The sequence below is a fragment of the Ovis canadensis genome, chromosome 11, assembly GCF_042477335.2.
Source record: "Ovis canadensis isolate MfBH-ARS-UI-01 breed Bighorn chromosome 11, ARS-UI_OviCan_v2, whole genome shotgun sequence".
Lineage (NCBI taxonomy): Eukaryota > Metazoa > Chordata > Mammalia > Artiodactyla > Bovidae > Ovis > Ovis canadensis.
Genome location: NC_091255.1, coordinates 19,630,788 through 19,653,166, shown reverse-complemented (window position 1 = coordinate 19,653,166; position 22,379 = coordinate 19,630,788). Strand labels below are relative to the sequence as shown.

Genomic DNA, 22,379 nt, shown 5'->3' with positions numbered 1-22,379 from the left:
GCTCACAGAAATCAGGGAAACACATTTACCAGTTTATTATATAATAAAGGATATAGATAAAAATTCAAATGAAGTGATAAATAGGGTGAAGTCAGGAAGGTTGCCGGGCACAGAAACTTCTGTTCTTTTGTGAAATACACCACACTCTAAGTACATGGATGTGTTCACCAATGTAGAATCTCTCTGAAGCCTGTATTTTTGGTATTTTTATGATGACTTCATTACAAAGGCATGATGGAACATTAACTCAATATCCAGCCCCTCTCCTCTTTCCAGGGAGAATTGGAGCTCAAAGTTCTAAACTTCTAAACATGGCTTGGTGTTTCTAGTGACTGGATCCATTCAGGAGCCCTTCAACCATCACTTCATTAGAATAAAAGACAGTCCTATCACTCAGAAAATCCCAGGGGATTTAGGAGTTCTGTCAGGAACTGGGGTCAAAAATGAAACAACAAAACAGAAGATGCTCTTAGTGCTCTTATCAATTAGGAAACTACAAAGGTTTTAGGAACTCTGTGCCAGAAACAGGCGACAGAGACCTATATATATTATTCCACAGAAGACAAAAACACTTTTCATAAAGGTGGTATTCAATAGCAATCAACACTGCTGAGAGGCTAAGTAAGATAACAGAAATAACCTTTGCACTGGGCCATCTGTGGACCACTGGCGATCTTGATAAGAACAATCTCAGTAGAATTATGCATACAGAAACACTACAGGGATGGATGAGGAAAGAATGGGAAATGAGAAAATACAATCAGCAACTACGGACAACTCTTTCAACAACTATGCTGTGAAACAGAAATGCCAAACTTCTACACAGCAAAAACACCTCAAGGAAAGACTTAACAGGAAAATTTGGGCTAGGCTATCTTTATGTTTAACTGGAAAGGAACAATCCATTTTCCAAGTAGTCTGGTCCAAGTTTACTGATTATAAAATACTTGGCATAATAGAACATGTTTCTAATACAGAAGCAGCACAAATGGCAATGACAGACAAATGCTCTTACTTAATGAGGCTACAGCACACAGCTCGTAGGGGTTCATGATCTTTCTTCCTTATATTATAGTTAATCATACTATCCAGTTCATCCCGAGCAAACCGGAGCTGAACTTCCGTTACACTGTAACTTGCTGATTCCCGAGCACAGTCCTCAATGTTATGAGCTTCATCTAAAATGACAACCTGTTCTTTCAGATTGATGTCCATCTATAAGATAAAAGAGTTTTCTTGTAAAACATTCAGCAAAATGGATTTAACAGCAATAGGCAGGTCACTTCATTCAAAAATTCACACCACAGGCCAATATCTATCACAAGTCCAACTACAGAAGTAACTGATTCTCAATCTTAAAACTTTTAAAGCACTTAGACCAAGCAAATATCTATAGAGTTTTCCATTTTTCACCCTCAATATACTTGTAAACCTATCAACCAAAATAATAGGTGTTAAGTGACCCAGGATAAAAGTGTAGCTGGTTACACAAAGGATTGTTAAGGATCTTCAACATAACTTAAAAAGCAGAAGTTTTAAAAACCTGCTTTAAAAAAAATTTTTTAATTAAAAAACATTTTTTTTAAATAACAGCACAAGATTCAAAAGACTCTCAAAATACTAATATATTATGTATCTGTTTCATTTCAGTCTTTTCTGCAATCCTTTAGAGAACTACTCTTCCCCAATACCCATGTCATGTCAGTAGGACTGTTAATCTGTTAAACAACGTACCACTCTCATAATGTGGGTAGACTCAGAACCCAGGCCTGTCAATTAAATAAGGTATTCCATTCCTGTGTAGTCACACTAGTTCAAGAATGGGTATGAGATCCAATCTAGGCCATCCAGAGTAACTATAGGTGACTATCTTTTTTTTCCAGGTTACCTAGCTGGAAAAAAGCTAGCTGACTATAGTTAATCACTATTTCCACTGGGAAGAATTTGCCTGATTATAAAGCCACCACAATAGTCAAGTATGTTTTTCCTAAGTTTTACCAAAGCTGGGTTTGTGTCAATGGCAACTGAAAGAGTTCTAATACAAAATGTCACAAAGCGATTGCCACTGAGTTATTCTGAGGAACAATACTATACAGAGGGCTGGAGATGGCTGAGGGGAAAAAAATGAAAGAGTAGGAAATATACTGGGGTTTAAAAGATGAGTGGAATTTGGATTTGGATGGAGAGAGAGCAGGGCAATTCAATACATAGAGGTGTAATCAAAAGCAGAGATACAGGAAAGAACAAGGTATCCTCAGGGGATCTTGAGGTAATTTTTCAAGTGCTCAGGTTGGAAATCTGGAGCAGAAAAGGCTGAAAAGGCAGATTCAGGTCAGACCATTGATCACATTGAGAGAAAGCTTGAGAAATATGGACTTTATCCATATGAGATTTTTAAGCAGAGGAAAGATGTTATAAAAGTAATATAAGAAAGACTGACTTGGCATTGATATATACAGTTGGTCAAAGAAACAGACCTAGTTGAAAGACAACGAAACAAAAGGATGTATAGCTGGAGGAGCTGACGGCAAGGAGGCAGAAGGGGCTGGGAAGTCCTTGTGATAGGCTGTGTGCATGCTCAAGCAGAGGGGTATTAAATATAATGCCCATTCATTGTGAACTTCCAGAAATAGAAAGCTAAGGAGAGCTGTACAGTCAGTTCTAAAAAGAGGAGTAATAATATACCATTATTCATTCTTTGTCTTATGCTGTAACAACTGGATGTCTCTAAGAACCAGGCAAACAAACACAAATGCTGTAAGTTCTTCAAAACATAGATGCTTTAGATAAATATTTTATAATAATTCTGACTATGCATAAAGTGATAGCTATAAATGAGTCTCAAATGGAGATAATTTTGCAGCCAAGGGGATATTTGGCAATGTCTGGAGACATTTTTGACTGTGACAACATTTTTGACTGTGACAACTGTGAGTGTACTACTGGCATCTAATGTACAAAACCAGACACTAATAAGCATCCTACAATGCACAGGACAGCCCACCACAACGAAGTATGTAGCCCAAAACGTCATTACTGTCAAGGATGAAAAATTCTTTTATAATTCCACTTCAGTACTAGGTCCTTAAAAGTACTTATTACTTTGATAATTAAACCGACAATGTCTAAAATTCATTTTTTAATATCTCCTAGAATACACTTTGAACATTCTAATCTGTTTATACATTTTTCATAAATTAAGTATAAAGCAAAAGGCATTAAAACATCTAAAAGTTTTTACATCCATCACTTATATCCCAATAAATAGGAAAAAAATTCTTTTAATTTTTACATATCTACTCACAGTTTCCCTTATCTGTGCATCTAGAAGATAGTTGTAGGGACAAAATATTATGTCAGCATCTTGCATTAGTTCTCGTGCTGTGTAATATGGACATGCCTTTAGTTTTCTCCCCAAGCTGACAAGTTCTTCTATATCCCAGGCCTTGTGCATCCCTTGGAAAGTCTGTAATGTGTGTTGGTCACTAATTTTATGAACACCATGATAAAAATAGCAGGATTTTCCCTGAAAACAAATACATACAGTTGAACTAAAACAAGTTTATCTCAGAATCTTTAAAACATCATTAAAGCCACAATATAAAGATTTAACAGAGGAGACAGAGTACACCAGGTCTATAATATAATCTTTTTAAAGAACTACATTAGTTAACTCAGGGCTCCAAATCAGTACAGCTCTAGACACACCAGATTAACTTGAGAAACATTTTTATTAAATTAATTTATCTTTAACTGAAGGATAACTGCTTTATAATATTGTGTTGGTTTCTGCCATACATCAACATGTTATCAGCCATAGGTATACATATGCCCCCTCCCTCCTGAACTTCCCTCCCACCTCCCACACTTTCCCACCCCTCTAGGTTGTTACAGAGCCCCAGTTTGAGTTCCCTGAGTCACACAGCGAATTTCCATTGGCTCTCTATTTCACATATGGTAGTGTATACGGAGACACATATTTTTTTAAGTATATTTGTTGTGACTTTGTTATGATTAAAGTTATATTAGGCAAAAATATTTCTGGAAGGATATATAAGAGCAATAGGATCACTAGTTGCTTTCAAAGATGAGAGCCAAGTGACTTGGGATAGGACTGAGAGAGATTTCTCTCTGTAGACATTTCTGTATCTTTTCAGTTTGAGCCATGAGACAGCACTACTTAATCAAATACAAATATTAATAAAAACAAAAGAAGGAAAAAAGAATGGAAAGTGGGAAAGAGGGAAGAAGAAATGTCCCAGGGGACAAAAGTATTCATCATATAAAATTGGAAAATACAAGTGTACCAAAAATCTATAAATTATCTTAAATCCCACTTTATCAAAAATGTACTATTAATATTTTGATGTATCTCATTTCAGATGTCTTCTCTATATATCAATATATCTTTGTAATGTGACCCAATATTAAAATGAGAACAAATCAAATTTTCCCCAGGTGCATGCACTGAGGATTACTAACAATCCAGTCACTAAGTATTTTTTACAAAACTGGTACTGCCTTTTTTCTCATAGCCTATTTTATTGAAAATCTTATCAAATATATCGTTTCATACCACTAAGCTTTTTTTTCATTGTTGCTAACATATATTGGATTAGTGTGCCACATCTGATGACCCAGTTTATCACTGGACATTTAGACTGGTTTCAATTTTTGCTTTATAAATAATGCTGCAATAAGCAATTTTATGCCCATTTCTAAATATTTTCTTATCATACATTTTTTGAAATGGCATTATGAGATCAGAGACTATATTTTTCAGTTTCTTGAAAACCGTATCATCAAATTATCCTCCAGAAAATGTTTATGAACATTTTATATTACCCTTTTTCCACACCTTTATCAACACTATCTTATTTTTGCCTATTTTAAAGGCAAAAATAGAATCTTCTTTCAGGTACTATCTACTAATGTCCTTTGCCATTCTATTACTGGAAGTAAAAAAATTTTATTAACATATATACACTAATCAAAAAATAAGATGTTTGATAAAACACAGTCCTGGCAAAGGCATCACATCCTATTAAAAGGTGTATAAAATTATAAGTATAAACTTCTATTTCTATTAGAAATACACAGGAAATTTAACTACCAAATAAAATTTCACCATTAATGTGATTATATATATAGTGCACTGTTTAATAGCTCCCACCAAATTGGAAATAAACTAAATATCTACCAACAGAGGATATGTTAAATAAATTCTGGCAAATTCATATAAATGGTATGTGCTATACTTAGTCACTCAGTTGTGTCCAACTTTGCAACTCCATAGACTGTAGCCACCAGGCTCCTCTGTCCATGGGGATTCTCCAAGCAAGAATACTGGAGTGCGTTGCCATGCTCTCCCTTCAGAGGATCTTCCCAACCCAGGAATTGAACCAAAGTATGGTCCTTAAAAAATGAGGCTGATTTGTCTTTGTGCTGATTTTTAAGCTTTAAAAATAATCTATACACATACATTATACAAAATACATATTATAAATGTTTTAGAAGAATATACATAAAACTTTACAGTAGGTCTCTTAAAGGGATGGAAAGAACTAGGAAGAGAGATCTTCTCCTTTCATTTAATACCTTTCCATAATTTTGAGTCTCTAACCATGTATGTTAGTTTTCTTTATCAATTGTCATCTGGTACTAGGTAGTGTAGCCAAGGCTATGGTTTTTCCTGTGGTCATGTATGGATGTGAGAGTTGGACTATGAAGAAGGCTGAGCGCCGAAGAATTGATGCTTTTGAGCTGTGGTGTTGGAGAAGACTCTTGAGAGTCCCTTGGACTGCAAAGAGATCCAATCAGTCCATTCTGAAGGAGATCAGCCCTGGGATTTCTTTGGCAGGAATGATGCTAAAGCTGAAACTCCAGCACTTTGGCCACCTCATGCGAAGAGTTGACTCATTGGCAAAGACTCTGATGCTGGGAGGGATTGGGGGCAGGAGGAGAAGGGGATGACAGAGGATAAGATGGCTGGATGGCATCACTGACTCAATGGATGTGAGTCTGAGTGAACTCTGGGAGCTGGTGATGGACAGGGAGGCCTGGCATGCTGCTATTCATGGAGTCGCAAAGAGTCGGACATGACTGAGCGACTGAACTGAACTAGGTGGTGAAATAATGGGCCATTTTAATTTTCATTAATTTTATATATCAATAAAAAAAATTAATGTGATTTTGAAATCTAATATTTATCTTTCCCAGTTTGTTATTCTTAACTGCTGGGGAGATATATGTGCGTGTATGTGTATCTTTATCTACAAACCATCAAAAACAAAAATCTGTTTTTAAAATATTCATACATTATTACATATACAAAAATATCTAGACACTGCTAGAAATGGAGTAACTCATAAAAAAGGTCATAACCTACAAAAGATGTCTTCAAATTCAAGGACAAGGCATGATCAGCTGAGGACTGCTAATTCAGTCATACTACTTATTGTTCCTCCAAGGTGTTAGAATTAGAAAGGGCTCACCTAACCGTGTTCACTTGCTTCAATTTTGTATTATTTTCACTTACTTTATCTAATGTCTATTATTCTTTTTAATCCTTCATGCCATGTCAACTTCCCTATACCATATGCCACCATCTGTTTTTGTTTCTAATGCAGTGAAAACTGTAATGGTTAAGTGAAAACTTGCTGATTAGTTGTCTGTCACTGGGCAAACTTCAGGGCCCATCTTTCTCATGTGACTAGGCATCAAGAGTAGCTGAACTAGAAGCCTTTTAATAGTTCTCTGACCACTGACTGCTATTTCTAAAGTTCTTTCTAGCTCTAAAATTCTATGATTTTGGCTCTAGAGACCCAAATATGGAAATATGGAAATATGTCTAGTATCGTTCATACTGACTTTGATATCAGATTGAGCTTAATAATGACATTTACCATTTCTTCATTCCAAGTACCTTTCATACTATTCTGAAAGTTTTTACTTGTACTGATAACAAAGTGATCACTAAGTTGCCTTCAAGTCTATGGTTATGGACTGTTAAATCTCATCTTAACCAAAAACAGATATTCTTCTATACCTAAAATAATTTTTTAGAATGATTTCTAGGGCTAGTTAAGATGATTTTTTCTTAATTGAAACAAAATTTTACTTTTAGCAGATAGGTGCATTGCTTTTCCAGTATAGGAATATAAAAGAAACAGTGAACAAAAACACATGTGCCTTTGGATCAAGCCAAAAAATCAGAAAGTTTACACTTTAAGGGCACTTAGAATGACACTGCTGTGCAGGCTGATAGCAAAACCAGAAAAGCTCATCCATTTCAGCAGTGTAATATAACCCAGAGGGGAGTCTGTCAATTGAAGTGTTATCACACTCTAAACTCTTTTTCACTTAAACTGTCAGTTATCTATTTATCATTTCTCTTTGGTAATTCAGCCATAGTAAACATAGACACCTTTAGTGACTTTGTAATTGGCCCTCATTACAATACCAAATTACCCTTATGGCTTGGGAACAAGAAAGAGAATGTTCATGTATGCCTTATGAGCTAGCCATTCTGAGGCAGAATTAAGTCAAGACAAATGCAGATATCTTCAATTATTTATATTGTTAATATTCAAAAATAAAATATTTGTCTACTTTAAAACAGAACCTGAAGGCTAATGAAATGTTCTGAATAAAAGTCTATTTGATTTTTATTTTTACAAGATTCAAACTTAGGAAACTAAAGAGCAATCAAAAGACATAACCAACACTGCAAGATTCTAAAAGACTACATAAAATATTTGCTTTCAATGCATAATCACATGATGTTTCTCAAGAGCAAGTAGCAAAAAAAAAAAAAAAAAAAAAAGACAATGCTAGCAAATCTTCCTGCACAGACTAAAATCAAATTTCAAGCATTTGAAGAATTTAGATCGGTTAGCCACATATGGAAAGAAATCTACTTAAGTATAAAATTTATGGGTTTTTATCATGAAGAGCCTTTTCTCTATTTTATTATTTTTTTAACATTCAGCTTTTTAATATTTTTATCTCTCTTTGAAGAGAACTTTTAAAATATACAGTGAAAAGATTGCACAATTCCTCAGTTAGAAAGAATATATATGTAAACAAATATGATCATACAATTTTAACAATGGTTTTCATTCAGTTACTCTGTATTCTCTTCTTGATTCTAAAAAAGTCACTTAAGTTTTTCCACTGAAGCCTCATAGTACTTATATTTCATATTATCTATTGGATTTGCATATCTATTGAGGCTTCTTTTGAATAATTCCAATAAAGGTTGAATAAATCTCATATAATAATAGGAAGCACTGAAAAAGAAAAACATAATACAAAATAATCTATTCACATTATACATTAGGGGATGATATACAGTTAAATGAAACTAGAGTCTAAGAGGCTATAGCTCTTAGACTTTTGTGTAGAACCAACTACGTTTGTTTGACAAAATACAGAAAGACAGAACTTTCAAATTATGTTAAAATATCATTGGTCATTTCATATACTATCAATTTATGGTTCAACTATAATTTCTGGGTATAATTCCAGACTTGTAACTTCAATTTTAGAGTAAACTAGTCATCTAACTTGTACACAGACAAATAAACTAATACTGGCGAAATATTATCAAAAAATCATGACTTTAGTGAGATTTATTTACTTCCACCTAGCCAAAATTCATATTATTCTAAATTTCCCCAGAAAATTTCAAAGCCATAAATAACATCTTTAACTAATAACTTACTGTAATTTTTAAAAGAAGTTATCAGAACTATGAGACAATACAGTCATTACATTTCTCAATTAAAAAACATTTTAAAATTTGCCCAGAGAGGTCATATGCACATTACCTTATTCTGAAATTTTTAAATACGTAAAATATATCAATTAGATCTAGTTAGGCTAAATCATTTAAATGTTTTTTTCTACTTATTTGACCTCCATGTTTGACTATTTTTAAAAGAAGAAATTAAGACATGGACATTAATTTTCAAGGAATTAAATAAATATCCCCACATTTTAGCACAAACACTCATAATTTTAAACTTGGATAAAAGATTTCCTTATGGTAAAATTATTTTTTTAAAAATATCAACACTAGCAATCAATCTGACTTAAGCTATCACTGTAAATGTACATATAAAATGAACACATTAAAAATGGAGTAATTTTTATCTTTCAGCCTAATTTTTTGCCTAAAATAAATGAACTTTACTCACATTTTTTCCATCCAGCAGTTCCATGCACCTTTCATTTCTGTTGAAGTTACCTATTACTTCCGGATGGACACAAGAATGATCCCTGCTGGAAAGAATAGTCATCGGGACCCCTGAGTACGCTGTTCTCTGGAGCTCTCTAGTAATCTGAGCAATCTGCTTGTGTGTGCGTGTCCCAAAATATATTTTGGGTATCTTGGACTTCCCCCCATGATCCTTCTTAGTGGTATTTGAAGAATCTTCACTGTTTCCTTGTTTAGTAGAACAACAGCACCTAGAACAGTGACCAGGGGGCTGTAACAAAGGAAAGAAAAGATAACTAATGTCTGGACTACCATAAAATTTTTATCAAACTTTTCATGGAATCAAAACTATAAGTAGTGAATCACAGTTGCCAAATAAAGGGAAATTCCATAATGTCACATCATATAAAATTTGCCTTTAAAGAAAAAACTGCAAATTCAATTTCAAATTGGATCTCTTTCACTCTTGAGTTATAAATGTTTCCATATTTGCATTGTTTTCTAACATACTACTCCAACTCTCAAATTTCAAATGTTTTAAGTACATTTTAATTTTCCTCTTTCATAAATTATAAAACTAAGACAAAATGAAAGACAATTATCATTTTTGCTTAGGCTCAAGTGAATTGTGATATTACAGTTTAAATTTAGATTTAAGAGTGCTGTTTTTCTTTACAGCACAATCCATTCAAATATCCTTTAATAAACCAGTATTTTAAAAAGCATTTTAAACATAACTTATAAAGAATAGAAACATCAAGCTGAATTTAAATCATCACTCAAAAACAATAAGAGAAAACTATTCTCTAGCAAAGGTATGAAAATGAATGCAAATTATTAATATTTAATAATGAAGACAGACTGCTTGTGTGGAACAAGTATATCTGAAATTCAATTACCGGTCATCAATTATAAATCCATCAGTACAATTATCATTCAAGATAGCTTTTCCTAGACAATTTTACTGAATTCAGTTTCATAATTAAAAGTTACATAAATGGCTCCTTAAATATACCATATGGAATATCAGGAGTACATTATAATATTTACCTGGCTTTTCTCTTATTTCCAAACTCAAAAATAAAAAAAAAAAAGCTTAATGCTATATATTAGAACACACTGGTTCTTAATAACTACTCTCTTCTCAACCTCAGTTACTATACAAATGAGACCGAATGCAGCCTTCTTTAAGAGAAAGATTAAGAAATGGTTAGTTTATAGGAATGGTCACTGATAGGGAAAAATACTAAATAGCACAGTAGCTTAAGAGAACTTGTACTAGAGAGTTTAAGTTTAGTAGAACAAACACTCCATTTAACTGGTTTTTTTTTTTAAATTATAATCAGTAAGATTAGCCTTCATAAACAAATGCTAAGTCATAGCATGTTACACCACAATACTGGGGATCAAGCTGTCTTTTAGCCTCAACTCAGTGGAAAAGCAAGTTCGAATTACTCTCAGTCTCGCTCAACCTTGTCCGCCATTAAATATTACAATACATGATAGAATGGATGTAAATGTGACCCTGCTGGAGCTGTCACTCACTGGGATAAAAGGTTCACTGATGTGCCAAATACACAGTCAGTCAAAGCAGATAAAGTTACAGCCATGCTGGAATTGTTACATTCCCCTCTCAGGTTGCCAGTAACAGCAGATTTCATTACAGAGTGCTGCCACATTAAATAGCCAGTTCCAAATATCCTGCCTTCTATATTGAATAATTACTTATTCACTGAAAGGATAAAAGAAGAGTTATGAATGGGGCTCTTGTCAACAGTGAGGCAGGAAACAGCTGACATGTGGTTTATGTTACATATGTTGCAATATCTAACAATTTCTGGTCACACAGAAAATGGAATGCAAATTATATCATGGTATTTCTGACTGAATTCCTTTTTGTCCTTTTCAATGATCAAATTAATTAACTTAGTAAAAGAATTAAGGTAACTCTTAGTAGCAGAATTAGTTTATTTTCATATTTTCAATCTTTTCATTCAATTATATCTCTTCCCTGTGATACAGTTAAATTCATTGTGAATATTAGAATGCTAGGCCCAATGCACTACAATATTCTCTATGGATATATACAAGCCTAAAAGTAATTCAATAAAGTAGTCTTTTTCTCATGGCTTGGAAAACATACTTTTTGATATGATATTTTTCAACATGAATTCCACTTAAAGCTTTAGGATCTACTCCTTTTATTTTCATTCTGCTATTTTTCTAAACAAAAAATCCAACATTATAGAAAAACACAAAATAAGTCAACCACAACATATAACTAGCAGATCCTCCTACATATATCTTTCATATTTTTCCAATAAAAAAGGATGCTGTTATACAGTCTTATAACTTTCTGCTTTGCATTCAAATGTTTTTAATTTTAAAAGCAGTATTTGCACTAATATTTTTTAAAGGGATCTGCTTATCTTAAAATGCTATACTAACAATATAACTAACAAACGCAAAAGATACAGGACTTGTTTTAGAAAGTTCTCACTAGAGTAGCTTTATTTATGTACTTTAAATGTGTTTTTCACTCCATAATTGAAAAAAATTATAAAACAGAACTAATTTTTATATTAAAAATGTTTTATGTTTATTAAATCTTCAAGTGTTCTGAATTATACCATTTATGAAATCAAGGGTAACTCCTCAAGATGATGGTTTTCAGTGAGTGGCTGGGCAAGTTGAGTAGAAGGAAGAAACTAAGAAAGTTGATTATTTATTTGCAGTATTAAAGAGGAATTACTTCTTCAGAAGTGATCTCCTATTGAAGTTCCTATTTAAAGGATTTGGTATAATCATAGTTGAAGATGGAAAACACTGAATGCAATAATAGAACAGAGGCTTAAAAAAAAAACAATTATTTAGGAACAAAAGAGAATTATTTGTACCAAAATCAGCAACTTTCAATTTTATATGAAAACAGAGAAAGAATCCTGAAAACAGCAATGATAAGAACTCATAAAATCCTCTAGTTCAAAATTAGGCTAATATTTTCTGGCCTCTGTCTGAAACTCTTTGACCTAGGGATCTTAAAACAACTGGTGAACAAAATTAAGTATTTTTCACCAAGTAATTCTCCTGCTGACAAATGATCAAGTTTTCCTCCCCAAGGATATTTTTCTTTTGCTTTTGCTCTTTAAATTTATAGAGATTGTTTCAGGAAACTGGAGAATAAATTAAAAAGTATTCTTTCTCATCTAATATATCTAAACATCAAGAAAGATAAAACACATAGGTTCCCCAAACCTGAAATCTCTAAGAACTGTAAGTAGCAATATCATACGGTAGAACTAATCTCTTTAAGAGATGACTTCTTTTCCCATAGCTGGAAACTGTCTAGAGTTCCTTTTCTTCAACAAAAGGCAAGAAAACTTAACCCAAATAACAGCCCCCAAAAAATCTACTGTCATAAGAGATGTGGATGTGACAGTTGTATTAGTTCCACATGTAGGAGTCAACTGTTTAAAAATACATTTCAAATCTACAATAGCCAAAAACTGTTCTTAGGAGCAACCAGGGATTTTAGAAAATTATCTTTGTGTCCAACAATTTCTATTTATTCCCTCTCTTGTCAGACTATATAGATATGCATTAATAGTTTTTGAAAGGATAAAGAATGAATATAATATTTGATCTTGAAAGGGCAACTTCTGAGTCCTTGCCACTATTCCTTTCACAAGGTTATAATCAAAAGTATAAGTAGATTAAGATAACTATGTCAACATCTAAAGTTTCATAGCTCTCGCCAACCTTTCCCCTGAACAACAATGAAAATTACTATGTTAAAATTACTATATTTACTTGGAAAAATAAAAATTAGCATGGTGACTAAATATGCCTAAAAAGGGATAATAATAAAGGAGTAGTTAGAAATGTCAGAAAAGTTATTTTGTGAATTCATAAATCAGGGGAGTATCTAAACAGAGTCTATGAAATGAATTCTAAAAGTAAGCATAAGAGGATGTTTAATATGAAAAATTAGCACATAAAGAAGTAGAGAGGGGGAAAAGACCAGAAAGAAGCTTATCTGCATGAAATAAATATAAAACTAGGTCCATGAAACAGTAACATACTTTTCCATATGTGCATGCATTGTCTTTCAACCACACTGCAAATTCCTGAGGACAGAAACGATGTCTTATGTTACTTCATATACTCATTCATTGAGCATGGTATTTTGCATATAACTGTAACTTAACTTAATTGATGGATTGTGACTAATGTCCCTAAACCAAATACTGTACCCATGTACCACATTTTATTTATCTGTAGATGTTTAATTGATGCCCAAATTTTACTTCTTCACATATCAAAAAGTTATTTCAAAATAAAAAGGTTAGCTTTTTAAAAAAAAGTATAGGGCAATTTTTTTATTTTTCAAGAACAAAAAGAAAAATCATCTTGTTATGTTAATATTTGGGCCACTTTAGTTGTGAGTGGCAAACACATATCCTGATACATTCAATTAATAACTATCATTTATTAAGGTTGTCCCTGTGCTAAGCACTCTAAATGGACTATCTCATTCATTCATCTATCCATCCATCCATTCATTCATTCAAGAAACATTAGAATTCCTGACATTATTAGGCCAAATAGAAGACAATGACAAAGATTATTTCATTCCACCGACAAAGAGATCTTCACTTTTTAATTGTTCTACAAGGTGTGTTATAGATTATCAATACCAGTTTCACTTAGTACTCTAAGTGCATTATTTTCTGAATGCAACTACAAAGTATTCTTCAGTATAAGCTATAAAATTTACTTCATAAAAGTCATTTTAACTTATTATTAGTTGACATTTAAATCAAATATTTTCTAACAAGATGGAGATTATGTTCCACAAGGGCAAAAAACAAAAATTCTTCAGTTGAGAGACTGTTTAGAGCAACCTTCACACTTTTTCTACAAAGGACCAGAGAGGAAATATTCTAGGTTGTATGGGTCATAAAATCTCTGTCCCTATATACAGAAAAAGATCTTTAGGAACTCAATATAGGTAAGCATTTCTTAAACAATACACCAAAAGCACAACAGACTGAAAACAATCTTGAGAAGATACATATGCTGTACATAACCAACTGAGGATCAGTCTTCATAACACATAAAGAATTTCAACAAACCAGTTTTTTTAAAACCCAATATAAACATAAGAATCCAAGAACAAAAAAAATCACAGGAGAGAAAAGCAGAAAACCCAACAAACATCTGAAAAGACACGCAACCTGCTGTTCAACTTCATTATAGAAAGAAAGAAAGTGAAGTCGCTCAGTCGTATCCAACTCTTTGCAACCCCGTGAACTGTAGTCTACCAGGTGCCACCATCCATGGGATTTTCCAGGCAAGAATACTAGAGTGGGTTGCCATTTCCTTCTCTAGGAGATCTTCCCCACCCAGGGATTGAACCTGGGTCTCCTGCATTGTAGGCAGACGCTTTACTGTCTGAGACACCAGGGAAACTAATTAGGAAAATGCAATTAAACCCTAATTGTATTTCATTTACATCCACCAGACTAGGTGTCAGAAAAGATATACAGCAACTCTTAAACACTGCTGATCCAAGTATAAAGTGACACAATCACTTTGAAGAACAAGTTGTGATATAGTGATATCAAATATATACAGATGCTTGGGCCCAGCATGAGCCTGCTAGTCATACCTGCTAGTGACAGACTTGCAGATTCAGAGAGATACAATAGGGATAGTCTGTGTAGCACTGTTGTAATAGTGAGAAAAAGAAGCTAAATGTGTCAGCAAAAGAAAGAGTAAATAAATTGTGGAGTCTATCAATGGAATACTGTAAATAATTTAAAGAAAAAACGAACCAGAGTTCTATGTATCAACATAGATAAAGATCAAAAAAAGTGTTGAGCAGGTTAAGTGTGACTTAAATAAAATTTTATTTTCCCCATACACTTCCAAACAAACTGATGATAGGAACACAACTATAAAAACATTAGGTAAAAAATTAGGAATCCCCACTACAGTAGATAATCCTTGGAGCTAAGGAACGTAGTACGTAACACTGGAAAATGCTAAAAAGTGCTTCAAATGAAACCTAAAACAGCAAATACACTGGTTGCTCCTCAGCAGCTTAATACGTAACAGAACAACTATCATCTTAATCTCTCGTGACCAAAATTTTCAACTTAATTGATTAGGAAATAGACTCCTAAAAGCGTCTGCCTCCAAAGCAGGAGACCCGGGTTTGATCCCTGGGTCAGGAAGACCCCTTGGAGAAGGAAATGGCAACCCACTCCAGTATTCTTGCCTGGAGAATCCCATGGATGGAGGAGCCTAGTAGGCTACAGTCCACGGGGTCGCAAAGAGTCGGACACAACTGAGCGACTTCACTATTGTTACAGAGGAGAGAGTTTGGGATCACCCGGAAACTACAAACACAATTTTGTATGCATTTTTAGAAAGTGAGTCCATAACTTATCATTATGTGCTCACAGAAGACTGTGACTTATTTGGGTGAGACTTTATTCCAGAATTTATGTCTGATTTTACAAAGAAAATAAAATAGAAATAGCATTTTATTTACAATGAACTTACTTAGTCACGTTAATTCTGCAAAGGAATAAACAAGTTGATAGTCTAAAGAAGATAATTTTATAGATTCCTCTACTGCTTGTAAATTAATTTCTCTTTTAAGGTTTGTTAGTTATGCAATATTAACAAAATTCTATAACATTTAGTTCACTAATGTTTATTTCTAACTCCATTTTACAGATGAAAAAATAAAATCTGAAGTTCTTCAAGCGGCTACAAAATTCATGATAAATTTGTGAGAAGTTAGAATTCATAACTTTAAATCTTAAAGTTTTAATTAACAAGATCATTTTTAATCTACCATTTAACTTGACAAAAAAAAAAAAAAAGCAAAATACTGCCCTTTTTTATTTCCAAACATTATGCACATGAAGAACTAGTGGTAAAAACAAGTCAATGAATACTGAATTATACTTTGAGGCATATGAAAGAAGGTTTACTGTTAGTCTTTATCAACCATTTGCTGTTGTCCACGCCATCCAAAGAGGTACTGAATGCCTGTTGTGCAAAATCTCACGTAGGCACACACTCTAGTTAAGATAGCAAAAGTGACATAACTATACCGTTTCAACTATTCTTTTTTAAAAATTCAAACAGTAGTACTCTACTGCCACAGTTTCATGATTAAACTGCACAAGGCAGCTGTTTATCTACTCTCAGCAACCAGCAGGTGAACCTGATTCAATATTTATCACAGGCTTTCACAGATCACTGCTAACCAAGCAAACGTTTTAATTAAGCTGGAACTTGCTTCAAAGAGCTCATTCAAGATGTCAATCAGCAGGTAAGGGATCAGATACAGTGTCAGGTGAGAGTGTGTAATACAAATCCACAACTTTCTTCATCCCATCGCTGTAAATTAGCCTGCTCTAAAGTTCAGATTCTGATTGTAACAGACTGCCAGTCTCCTGGAATGTGTAACTGAAGTCACTCAAATCCTATTGTGAAGGTTGTAAGCAATATGTTAAACTGCAGTGGGCTAGCACATTAAGACAGATCCTTTTCACGGTTGTTTTTTGATACCATAAGTGTCTGTTACCCTACTCTCCACTTACTGTTTACTTTCTTGCCTACTGTAAATGGGAATTCCTTAATACAGCTGCCTTAGTTTCTGAGTCTATAACCAAGAACACCCCGAAGTGGTATAATTTTTAATCTAAATTTATTCTAGAACAATCGTATTTCTAAGACTTCTCAGTTTAAGAACAAATATAAAGATGACCAACCTGTACAGAGCAACAGTAGGCACTTTATACACATGTGACTACAGCAATGAGTCTCAAAGTATAGAGAGCAGTCACACTGACCAACTTCATGAGAAATACCTGGGGTATTTATTGGTACAACAACCAAAAAAAAAAAAAAGGAAAAAAGAATCAAAGAAAGGAAATGGGGGAGAAAAAGGAAAGTTCTTCCTTAGAGAAAAATGCTAGCTAAAAATTGTAAATAGAATGATAAAATCCTAAAAAAATCACTACTTTACAACTGCCATGTAATAGTTGATTCCTACAAGGTACATAAATGGATGCTAAAATCACTGGGTAAATGTTGGAAAACAAGATATTCACATAGACTCCAAGCATCACTCCAAAGATTACTTCTTAATTACAAAAGAAAGATATGCCTTTATATTGGAGACCTGGTAGTCACCACTTTAACCAAGTAGTCGATTCTTAACATTTGCAGTAGGGAGACAAACTATGCTATAGCAGGAACTATACTTATGTACTTTCCTTGAATAAAACTACATGATTATGAAATCTGAACAATCAAGCCATGAATCAAAAAGAACCTAGGAATACAGAAACGGCGGTAAAACGATATATTATTTAGGTGGTGAAAATCCAACTGAACCCTTATGATATTTGCAGTTGTATATTTTACTTCAAAAATCCTTTGGGATTGTCTGACATTTTTATTTTCTCCTTTATCGTACCATATTTTGGCATTTTTCAAACTTTTTTCAATTAATCTTTTAAAATGAGAAAACAAAGCCATCCTGTGATGTCATCTTCTACATACTGACCAAAATGCTATAAGTGAAAGAGATTTTTGCTCCTTTCACCACTGTTAAAAATTAGTAGACAAATTTATCAGTACATAAGCCTCTAAAGCAGCACTAGTTGCCACAGAGCAACTAATAAGCCTGTGCACCACAACTGATGAGCCCATGGGCTGCAGCCACTGAGCCTCTGTGCTGCAAACCCACATTCCCTAGATCCTGTGCTCTGCAACGAGAGAAGCCAGCCCAACGAAAAGCCAGGCCACTGCAACAGAAAGTGGCCCCACTCGCTGCAACTAGAGAAAGCCTGCTCACAGCAAGGAAGACCCAGTGCAACCAAACAAATAAATACTTGCTTAATGAGGAAAGAAGATTTGTAAATGGACAATAAGCACATGAAAAGATGCTTGACATCACTAATCATTAGGAAATGCACACCAAAACCACAAAGACATACCATTTCACATCCATTAGGATGATTATAATTTAAAAAGAAAACAGAATACAGAATAGAAAATTACAAGTGCTTGGCAAGGATGTGAAGAAACTGGAACCTTCCTGAGAATTCCCTGGTGGTCCAATGATCAGGGCTCCGTGTTCCACTGCAGGCAGCACCGGTTCAATCCCTGGTCAGGGATATAAGATCCCACACACCTCAAGAAACAGCCAGGGGGAAAAAATAAAAGGAACCTTCCTACATTGCTGGTAGGAATATAAAATAGTGTAGTCGCTGTGGAAAATAGGATGGAAATTCCTCAAAAAAGTAAACAGAATTACCATTTGATCCAGTAATCCCACCTCTGGGTATATATCCATAAGAAGTGAAAGCAGAAATGAACACAAAGATATCTGTACACCAGCATTCATATATTCACAATATTGGCATATTCACAATAGCCAAAAGAGGAAAACAACTCAAATGACCACTGAAGTATGAATGGATAAACAAAACGTGGTATACACGCATTGAACAGACTATTACTTAATCATAAAAGGGAATTCTGACACATGCTATAACATGGATGAACTCAGAAGACATGAAATAACTCAGATACAAAAGGACATACATTGTACAATTCCACTTACATGAGGTTCCAGAGTAGTTAAATTCACAGACAGAAAGGAGAATGGTAGTTATCAACGGGCTGAGGCAAGGGAGAACAGGAGTTATTGTTTAGTTAAGTACAGAGTTTCAGTTGGCAAGACAAGAATTCACAACAATGTGAATAGACTTAATGCCACTGAACTGAACACAAAAAATGGTTAAAATGGCAAATTTTGTTATGTACACTGTATCACATTTTTTTTTAATGAACAGAAAAATCTGTTAGCAGCAGGAATGCACTACAAATGTTAAACGAAGCCTTTTAAGCTAAAAGAAAAATTATACAATACAGAAACCTGAATCTACATAAAGGGATGAAGGGAACTAGAAAAAGGAAATAAGAGGAGGAAGAAAAAAATAATTTTCCTGATTTGTAAATTTATTTAAAAAATGGAGGTAGACTTCTGGTTTCCATTTTTGATACAAATAGCTTGGAAGTCACCACTCCATCCTGACATGTAAAAAGCAACAAAACTGAAAAATCAATAACTTTTCCTGGATTTGTAAGAGAGGGGAGGACAAACCATTGCCTTTAAGATTAGGGGACAGTAGCAGCAATACCAGTGAAAACCAGTGCAGGAACAAGTGCTGGGCAACGAAGCCTGAACTGTAAAGGATGAACTGCTACAGACTCAATATGCATGACTCTCTTAGTTAAAAATTTAGGGGCACTTAGTCATGGAGGGCTCCCAAATACTGTGAGAGTTATGTCTAGGAGCCAGATCAGGTTCCCTCAACACACAGGGGAGAAAAACACCCTTGTGCTCCTAGTAATAGGAGGGGGAAGGGAATCATTTTGAAATATAGCAGAGCACTCTGGTTTTCTTAACAAAGCCTGCCCTCAGGGGAAACTAGTTAACCAGAGCCTAATCAATTGGGGTATTACTAAAGCCAGTATCTTATCATTTGCCAAAGCCTTTGACTGTGTGGATCACAATAAACTGGAAAATTCTGAAAGAGATGGGAATACCAGACCACCTGACCTGCCTCTTGAGAAACCTATATGCAGGTCAGGAAGCAACAATTAGAGCTGGACATGGAACAACAGATAGGTTCCAAATAGGAAAAGGAGTACTTCAAGGCTGTATATTGTCACCCTGCTTATTTAACTTATACGCAGAGTACATCATGAGAAATGCTGGGCTGGAAGAAGCACAAGCTGGAATCAAGATTGCCGGGAGAAATATCAATAACCTCAGATATGCAGATGACACCACCCTTATGGCACAAATTGAAGAGGAACTAAAAAGCCTCTTGATGAAAGTGAAAGAGGAGAGTGAAAAAGTTGGCTTAAAGTTCAACATTCAGAAAACGAAGATCATGGCATCTGGTCCCATCACTTCATGGGAAAGAGATGGGGAAACAGTGGAAACAGTGTCAGACTTTTTTTGGGCTCCAAAATCACTGCAGATGGTGACTGTACCCATGAAATTAAAAGACGCTTGCTCCTTGGAAGGAAAGTTATGACCAACCTAGACAGCATGTTGAAAAGCAGAGACATTACTTTGCCAACAAAGGTCCATCTAGTCAAGGCTATGGTTTTTCCTGTGGTCATGTATGGATGTGAGAGTTGGACTGTGAAGAAGGCTGAGTGCCGAAGAATTGATGCTTTTGAACTGTGGTGTTAGAGAAGACTCTTGAGAGTCCCTTGGACTGCAAGAAGATCCAACCAATCCATTCTAAAGGAGACCAGGCCTGGGTGTTCTTTGGAAGGAATGATGCTAAAGCTGAAACTCCAGTACTTTGGGCACCTCATGCAAAGAGTTGACTCATTGGAAAAGACTCTGATGCTGGGAGGGATTGGGGGCAGGAGGAGAAGGGGACGACAGAGGATGAGATGGCTGGATGGCATCACGGACTTGATGGACATGAGTCTGAGTGAACTCTGGGAGTTGGTGATGGACAGGGAGGCCTGGCATGCTGCGATTCATGGGGTCGCAAAGAGTCGGACACGACTGAGCGACTGAACTGAACTGAACTGAACTGAAACAACATACAACTATGTAACACAGGGATCAAAGAAAAAAAGTCAAGAGAAATTTAAAAATAGTTTCAGCTAAATGAAAATAAAAACAAACCCTATGAAAATACACAGTAGGCAGTCAAAGTAGTGCTGTGAGGGAAATTGAAAGCATATATAGAAAAGAAAGATCTAAAGTCAGTAACCTGTTCCTACCTTAGGAAATTAGAAGAAGAACAAACTAAATCCAAATTAAACAGAAGAAAATAATAATAGAGCAGAAATCAATGTAACTGAAACAAGAAAACCAAAGGAGAAAAATCACTGAAACCAAAACCTGCTTCTCTGAAAAAAAAGAAAAAAAAACAAAAAACAATGAAATCAATGTCTTTAGCCAGAATACTAAGGAAAAAAGCAAGAAGACAAAAATTACTATATTAGGACTTCCCTGGTGGTCCACTGGCTAAGACTCCAAGCTCCCATTGCAGGAGTCCTGGGTTTGATCCTTGGTAAGGGAACTAGATCCCACGTGTCACAACTAAGAATCTGCATGCTACAACTAAAAAAGCCCTCAAGCCACAACTACAGCACTCACAGACTACAAAGAAGATTGAAGATCCTGCATGCCACAACTAAGACCTAGCATGACCAAATAAATATTTTTAAAAACTATTAGTATCAGAAATGAAAGAGGGACATCACTACAGAGCCCATGGATACTAAGGATAATTTAAAAAAACTATGATGAAGAGCTTTATGTGCACAAGCTTGATAACCTAATGAAATAGATCAATTCCTTGAAAGACACAATTTGTCACAAATCTGACACAAGAAGAAATGAACAATATGAACAGGCCTTGATATACTAAAGAATTAAATCAATAATTAATAATCTTCCAAAAAGAAAGCACCACCTAGACAGATTCACTTGTGAATTCTACCAAATATTTAAGGAAGAAATTCTACCAATTCTCTACCATCTCCTTCAGAGTATAGATGCAGAAAGAATGCTGCCAACTCATTCTATTAGGCCAGTATTTGCCCAAATACCAAAGTCAGGCAAAGACATTAAAAGAAAGCTACACACCAATATCTCTCATGAACATGAATGCAAAAATCCTCATTAAACAATATCAAGATAATATTATCAAACTGAATCCAACAATATGTAAAAAGAATTATAAACCATGACCAAGTATGATTTACCCCAGCTATGTAGGTTGGTTCAACATTTGAAAATCAGTCAGTGTAACCCATCACACACTGGTAGGCTAAAAAAAAAAATACCACATATTCACTTAGTCATGTCCAACTCCTTGTGATCCCATAGACTGTAGCCCACCAGGCTCCTCTACCTATGGAATTCTCCAGGAAAGAATACTGGAGTGGGTTGCCATTTCCTCCTCCAGGGGATCTTCCTGATCTGGGCATTGAACCCAGGTCTCCTGCATTGCAGGCACCATCTGAGCTATAGGGAAATCTTAGATGCAGAAAAGCATTTGACAAAATCCAAACATACATGATA

The 22,379-nt window shown here is 34.6% G+C and overlaps 1 protein-coding gene across 2 annotated transcripts in view; it reads right to left on the bottom strand.

Annotated features, from left to right (window-relative positions):
* BRIP1 (BRCA1 interacting DNA helicase 1) overlaps nt 1–22,379 on the bottom strand; it is a 191,900-nt gene that overhangs the window by 127,337 nt on the left and 42,184 nt on the right. For both annotated transcript variants that reach the window (XM_069602688.1, XM_069602687.1), the window contains 3 exons: nt 9,201–9,491; nt 3,305–3,526; nt 1,016–1,215 (listed from right to left, as the gene is read on the bottom strand). In XM_069602688.1, the coding sequence (XP_069458789.1) occupies nt 1,016–1,215; nt 3,305–3,526; nt 9,201–9,491 (713 nt within the window). The remainder of the gene's footprint in view (nt 1–1,015; nt 1,216–3,304; nt 3,527–9,200; nt 9,492–22,379) is intronic.